The 7555-nt window shown below is 51.5% G+C and overlaps 1 protein-coding gene across 1 annotated transcript; it reads right to left on the reverse strand.

Moving 5' to 3' along the window:
- Positions 1–6851: 6851 nt before the first annotated feature.
- Positions 6852–7241, reverse strand: Kcne1 (potassium voltage-gated channel subfamily E regulatory subunit 1). The gene has a single exon (XM_026393591.2). It carries the CDS (start codon positions 7239–7241, stop codon positions 6852–6854), a length of 390 nt encoding a protein of 129 aa, XP_026249376.1.
- Between the last annotated feature and the right edge of the window lie 314 nt (positions 7242–7555).

Consider the following 7555-nt stretch of genomic DNA (forward strand, 5'->3'; position numbering starts at 1 on the left):
GAATTCTCTGTGGTCAGCAGCTCTTCTTGGAGGTTCTTCCACACACCTGCTTAGCTAGTTCTTCCCCACTCACTTTTCTCTTACAATAAAGAGCGGAGCTTCTAGGGCTGGGGTTGTGGCTCAGCCGTAGAACACTCATCTAGCAAGAGCGAGGCACTGGGTTCCATCCTCAGACCACATAAAAATAAATAAATAATGTCCAACTACAACTAAAAAAAAATTGAGAGAAAAAGAAGAGCTTCTGTTTTCCTGATTTCACCCAGACATTTCACAACCAAGTGACATGGCAGGTGTGTGGCAGGGGTGAGAATACACGTTGGCAACCTCACTTGAGAAAAACTACAGTTGGGTTCATAGTAGCAACTTTCACTGGGTGAAAACAGCTCGTCTCAACACTTATTAAGTGATTGTTTTGTGCCAAACACTGTCCTGATCCCTTGGCCTGTAATCACTGTAGTAATAGCAGGGAAATAATGTCACCCTTACCTTCATCTCATACAGATCCTCAGGACGTGGCCTCATTTGGAAATAAGTTCATTTCAGGTTGAATATGGGTAAGGATCAAGATGAGATGGCCCTGGATTATTGGACCTAAACTCAATGACAAGTATTATAAGAGATAGAAAATCACCCAGAAGTTAAGCATGGCGGCCCTCACCTGTGATCCCAGATACTTGGAAGGCTCAGGCAGGAGGATAGCAAGTCCAAGGCGATCCTGGGCCACTGAGCAAGACTCCTTCGGAGTCACCGGAGGCAGCGTGGCCCTGCCTGCCGACAACTTGATTTTTTAATTTCTGGCCTCCAGAACTGGGAGAAAATAAATTTTTGTTGTTTCAAGTCATGGATTTTGTGGTAATTCATTATGGCAGCCCTAGGAAACGGGTATCATTTAATTCTTGTAGAAAACTCTGGGTTTAAAGAGGAGTTTGGAAGCCTGGGTTCTTCTCTCTGGGTCTTCCAAGTGTTCCCCATGTTGTGTGCACTGGCCCTGGGCTTCATGCTGCCTCAAGCCGTCCATTTTCAAGTGACCTCAGTCCCCTTCCCTGGTCCTGGGGAGTTGCCTGACCCATGGGGCATGGAACCGGGCCCCCGTTTGCCTGCCTGCCCTCACCTCCCTTGAGCTCTGTGTTTGAAATGCATCAACACGTAACTCTGAGGATGAAGTCTCCTCCTGAGTTTTGGATAATAAGCACTGCACTTGCCAAGCCCCTGAAGGAGCCCCAGGAGACATAGCCCCTGCTGCTCACTCTCTGCCCTGTTCTCCTGACTCCTGGGGAGGCCCTGAGGCCACTGTGCTTGCTGGACAGTCCCACTGTGATTGGGTTGCTGAGCACGGCCCACACCCAGGTGGCTGTGTGAAGAAAGAGGAATAGGATTCGGGGTAGGTGGGAGAGCTCTCCAAGCCCAAATGGGGTCCTCTGTACATGGTCATCTAAGCCTTTCTTACCATGGGACCAGGCACAGCCCTTGCCTGACCTTGAGTGGTGGGCTTCAGTCCCTTGCCAATCAGTGGAATTATTCCAGAATTATTCCAAGGATCCTCCTGTCAGCATGAGGCCTGCCTCCACCACCCTGCCACTCACTCTGCTCCCCTGTTCTGCAGTTATTGGAGGAATGTGGAATTCATTCCCCCCTCACAGCATGAGTGTCACAGACCTGGAAGTGCAGGGGGTTTAGGTCTGGGTGGAAGATTACTTTCCAGGGGCTGGGAAGGATGGTGAAGTCATCCCTGGAAAGGGGAGGAGTCTGAGCAGGTTCTAACACAGAAAGAGGGAGAAGAGATCTCAGAAACCTTCCCAAAAATCTGCAGGGTCCCCGCTCAGGGGTGGTGCTCCTGCTGATCTTGGAGAAGAGTTCTTCTCTCTGGGTCTCCATCCTCCCCTTTCATAGTAGTGTGAAAGGTTGCATATCTCCTTGAACTTCATGGTTGAACAGAAGTTCAGCCTCCAAGCCACTCAGCTCCTGGTCCAGCCCCTGGCTAGCACCTGCCTGATTACCACCTGCTCAGAGTTCACCATGCGTTGAAAAATATCCTCAATGTGGCCACCAGGGGGCAGCCACACCCAGAAGTCCTCCAATGCACAGGTACAGGGACATACAAAATCCAGCATTTTTGGAAATACTCTGATATATTTGGCTACTGCTTTACTGACCTCAGATCTACACACCGACCAATGCACTGAGGGCCCAATTGCTCTAAATCTTTCTCTTATTTAGATTTGCTTTATATATCCAATGACTGCATGCTTAAAGAATTTACCAGTCCTTTCCAATCTATTTGGCCAGTGTACTTTCCTTGGTTCTCAAGCCCTCTTAGATTTTGCTTATCTCCCTCAGCCTGATTTACAATTTATGCCTTACGTGTGCCCGAAGAGAAGCCACCCGCTGATGTGGGTTTAAGATAGCACTCACATGGCTTTGCCTAGTGATTCAAAGATTATGGAATCCGTAACATTCCTCTTGGCCAGCTGATCTCTAACTCTTATAGTAGCTCATATTGAATTGTGAGTGTTCTGAGGGGACCTAAGCTCAAAGGTAAGGCCACAGGCAGCATTTCAAATCACATCCTTTCCACTTGTAACTGCTTCTTTGTGGCTCCATCTGCTCCTCTTGTTTTTGAGTGACTTAGTTCACATGCTGGATTACTGTCTCTAAACAGACACCTGGATGTGCAGCACAGATGATTTTAGGATCATTTTTGAGAATAAACTGCCTGATATCTCATTTAAAATTTATTGGCTTGAATACAGTCAACAAACTAGAGTCTCTTTCCCCATAACATTCACAAGTCTTTGCTCTTGCGGCCAAGAGCGATTAGCTCTCCACGCACTGTCCTGCCGGTCCTTTCTGCACCTAGGAGTCCTTGGCTGATGAGGCACGTGGAGGAGGGTGAGGGCTGGAATTAAGGAAGCAGAGAGTAAGCCAGCTTTCTGCTTAAAGCAACCAGTGACCTTGGGTGTGTCCTTGAACCTTGCCCAGCATCTGTTTTCCCCACCAGTGTTTGGCTAACCTTCACAGAGCTCTTCAAAGCCAGCTCTCCAAGGAATTGCAGGCCACATATCTATTCTAGAGAAGTTTAAAGTCAGGCCAAGGTGCCCCAGCAGAGGGGGGAGGGGTGTTCTTCTTGATGGCTAGTTCATGCCAAGCCATGGCAGTCCTGGCTCCCGTGGGAAGGCCAGAAACCCAATTCATCTGCATACAGAGTGACTCACCTCTTCAGGACAGATTCCCAGATGAGACTCTACAGGAGCAAAATCAGAGTTGTAATGTCCTCGCCTATGGTGACAACGAGGGGCCTGATATCTGAATGAGAGACTCTCATGGTATCAGATGAGAACAACCTGATAAGGGATTTCATTAGGGGACTGTGACCAGAGGGTCCCTGGCCAAAGACATGCTTGGGGAAGTGCCTACTCCTACCACCATGGCTGGGCAGGGTCCCTTCTCTGATTCTGCTCTTGCTTTCTGTATTAGTCTGTTTTCTGATGCTATAACAAAATTCCTGAAGTTGGGTAACATAAGAGACTTATGTAACTCAGTTTTGGAGGCTGAAAGTCCCAAGATCAAGTGGCCTCCTCTGTGTGGCTTCTGGTGGAGGACCCCTTGTCTGTGTTACCTGGTGTGTGGCATTATGCCAGTAGTGCAGTACAGCAGGAGAGATCACCCCACCAATCTCGGTCCTTTATAACATGCCTTCTTGTGGGAACTAACTAGTTCCCCTGAGAACTACATCAGTCCTTCTGAAGACAGCGTCTCCAGTGAGCTAACCAACCCTCTTCTTCACCAACCACCACACCAAGCACACAGCTTCCAACACTCCAACACTTGGAGGAAACATCACCTCCAAACACAGCATATTTGACCTGGAGGGCCCCAGGGCTGGCTGGGTGCTGTTCTTTCTCTTTGAAACACATCATTAATCAGCGATTTGGGGGGCAGAATTCAGGTTAAGATCATATTTTTTTTTGGCTCACATGGTTTTATAAACTAAATTAGTTGCCAATAGGTAAAAATCACATTTCATAGCCTCCCTTACAATATCCAAAAGTGGGTCCAGACTTCGCAGACGTGACCCCCTGGCTGGGAGAGCTGGAAGTTGAGCAGTGTGAGGGACGGGCACTCTCCCGTTGGCCATGGTCCCCTCTGGGCTTAACTTCTGCGCCTTCTATCTGCAGGCACAGCACGAGGGGGGACGTTTCTCTGACTGTGTGCCGTGGACAGAGTTTTCTACCCACAGGTAACCTCAAGTCTTTGGGGCAACTCTCTGAGTCCCCCAAGAACTGTTACCAGCTTCTAAAAGCATCAGACAGATATTAAAAGAACACTCAGAAGATCATGATGAAAGACTTTAATTTCTTTTTCAAAATCGTATTAATACAAAACCACGGTCATTCTATCCAATGGACATGGGAAATACTACATGCAAAATAGTCATTGAGATTTCATTAAAATCACTGAGAACAGCACCTGGCACACGGCAAGCACTTGATGTATGTGAATACAAATTTAAAATGTAAGCATTTGAAATGTGGCTCAATTCACCCCTACACACACACACACACACACACACACACACACACACACACACCTTTTCTCCTCTCTGTGTAAGCTCAGCAGGGAGAGGAGGGAGACAGAGATAAGGGGTGTGCGGTCAGGGGAGTCGGTGTGATGCCTTCGAGGGCGGAAGGACTAAAGCTCCCTGGTCTCCCCCTGCCTTGAAAGGCCCAGGAATCCCAGTGGGGACGTGAACTGGTGACATGGAGCCAGTCTGTACGTCTGTACTATCAAGGGCTCACGCTGCCAGTCCCAAGTGTTCTGGGACCCTCTCCAAACTCCATTCCTTCTGTCTGGGCAACACGAATCCATCTGAACCAGGGTCTGGCTCACACAGGGGCCATGAGCTGCCAGCAGCCGTAGCTGGGCTCCAGCAGGCCAAATGTCGCATCAATGTGCGTTTGGGGTTGGGGAGGATCCTGGCTTCACTCAGGATTCTGAAAGACTCTGGGACCCAAAGATTCACACATCTCAAGGGCAGTAGTGACTCAGGCTGACCCAGGCCAGGGTTCTGCCCCGGGGGTGCCCCAGGCACTCACAGGGGAGTCCTGTTGATTACCTGCCACAAGGACTGGAGCCAGGCGGGGCCACCTTTGTCTGAGGATGGTCGCTCATGCCTATGTGCTGCTTCTCATTTGTTACATCCGGGTTTTTAAAAATTATGTTTTACTTAAATGTTCCATACTCTCCAGGAAAGCCGAGGCAGGGGAGACTTCAGGATGTCACAGGGCAGAGGACCCCATGCTACAGCTGGAGAAGGCTGACTCCCAGGACATTGCTTCCTCTGTGACTTTTTGAGGGAAGATGGCACTAGTAGAGGCCTAGCAGGTCCACCCCCTCCATCCATCCCCAACCCAGCTCTTGTCTGCAAGGAAGGGTGTGAGGGTGGCCCTGTCCCTGGGGAGGGGAGGGAGGCGCAGCCCGAGGTGCCCGGGGCTGCAGTAACCAAGTGCCCCAAGCTGGGGGCTGGACAGACAGGCAGGGTCTGCCTCAAGCTCTGGAAGGACTGAAATTGAAGTGTGGGCGGGGCCGGGCGTCCAGTGACACCTATAGGGGAGGTTCTTCCTTGTCCCTCCCAGCTCTGTCAAGGCCATCGATCCTTGGTGGTCCTTGGCCTTTAGCTGCACGGTTCCAATCTCTGCCTCTGTCACCCCATGGCATTCTCCCTGGGTCTATCCAGGTTTCCCTCCTCTGAGAACTCCAGTCATAGTGGATTAGGACCCACTCCAATGACCTCCTCTTTCCCAAGGTCACCTTCACAGGTACGGGGGTAGGACACCAGAATATCTTTTGGGAGGCCACAAAACAAGTCAGTTCATCGCCAATGCTCCTGCCACCTCGGCCCACGTGTGGCAGTGCCCACACCCACCCCTCCCCACTGGGCTCCTGGGGTAGGGGACACTTCTCCACCCAACTGAGCACCTTCTCCTTGGTATATATTCTGAAGGGGGCATTTTTCTCCTCTGTCTCAGTTTCCTTCCAGACTGAGACATGTGCATGGGAAATGTGTGTCTGCGTGTGTGGCATTGTGTGCCGTGTCTGTTTGGGGGAGGGGCACTTGGGGGGCGGATGGGTGGAGGGGAGGAGTGGGAGATGAGAGGGTTGGAGGAGGATACAGCCACAGTCATGAGCCCAAAAGTGACAGGAACAGAAGGAAACTGAGCTGTGACAAACACAGGAACATGGCGCCCTTTGGCCGCAGCCCTGTGAGGTGGGGCATGAGGGGGACACGGACTCTGTGCTTCAACAGAGACCCACGTGGCCCTGGCTGAAGGGGGAGTAGATGATGAACACCATTAGAGGGTGGCTCAGGAGGGTGCAAGCTCCTGCTTCAGGGCCAGGCCCAGGCCCAGACCCTTCTTCCGCCCTCTGAGAGTAGCCTGTTCTTCCCAGACAAAGCTGTCAACACCTGTCCATGTCCCAGTTGCTGAGAAGGGGGACAAGGACAGTGGAGGGCATGTCTTTCTTTTGCAAGAATTATCTGGAAACTGCACGTGTCACCTTCCCTTCTCCAGGCCAGACGGAGTCATGTGACCTTGCCAGCAGCCTGGGCCTGTGGGACAGGCGGCCCACGCCCCTGGAAGGCCACCGTGTCAGGGATTCTGCAGGATTCGACAAGGCAGCCAGGATTCTGGGGAATAATTGACCGTCTATTTCGATTTTAGAAAAGGAGTGTCATTAATCCACCCTGCACCCCTAAAAGAGCAAAAGAAATCCAATGGCACCCAGACAAAAAGGAATATGAGAAAACTCGGATTGTCGTGGGGGCTTGTCCCGCGCCAGCGAGGCTGTGGGGCTTAGGGGGAAGGCGGCAGCCCAGGCAGGTGTGCGTTGGGCTGCTCCACGGCCAGCTGGTTCTCGACGACGTAGCACGCTCTGCAGCTCTCCAGAACCCGGGCCTGGAAGAGGGCCTTGTCCTTCTCCTGCCAGGAGTCCGACTCGATGTACACGTTGAACGGGTCGTGGGAGTGCTCCAGTTTCTTGGAGCGGATGTAGCTCAGCATGATGCCCAGCGTGAAGAAGCCGAAGAAGCCCAGCACCATGAGGATGTAGAGCGCGGCCAGCTGGCTGTCGTCGCGGGCGGGAGCCCTGCGGTCCAGGCTGGACCCGTTGATGCCCTGTTGAACTAGCTCCCGCCACAGCGTGGTCAGATAGGGCATCACCGCCGTGGAATTAGACAGGATCATCTGGGCTTCCAGGTTCCACCTCTGGACCGAGAACTCCCCAGGCAAACTTCCTGAAAGAAAGATGCAACCTGACATCAAAGATCCACCCTTCACACCCACGCCCGTGCACACATGGCACACGAGTCTCCTCAGGCCACAGCGTGAGTCCCTTGGGTCTGCACCATGCCCTTTGTTGATGGATCAGTTGGTAAGTCAATTCCCTTTATGTCCTTATCCCCCACACAGGTGACCACTGGCCTGCGTTCCATTAGTACATGTTGTCGTAGATTCCTGGATTGTGTTGTATGTGTGCATTTTAGTTGGCATAAATAGTA

The sequence above is a fragment of the Urocitellus parryii genome, chromosome 2 (assembly GCF_045843805.1).
Source record: "Urocitellus parryii isolate mUroPar1 chromosome 2, mUroPar1.hap1, whole genome shotgun sequence".
Classification (NCBI taxonomy): Eukaryota; Metazoa; Chordata; class Mammalia; order Rodentia; family Sciuridae; genus Urocitellus; species Urocitellus parryii.

What these genes read in the sequence shown, in the direction of transcription:
- Kcne1 (XM_026393591.2), bottom strand. Translation starts at nt 7,241, where the DNA reads ATGATCCTGTCTAATTCCACGGCGGTGATGCCCTATCTGACCACGCTG.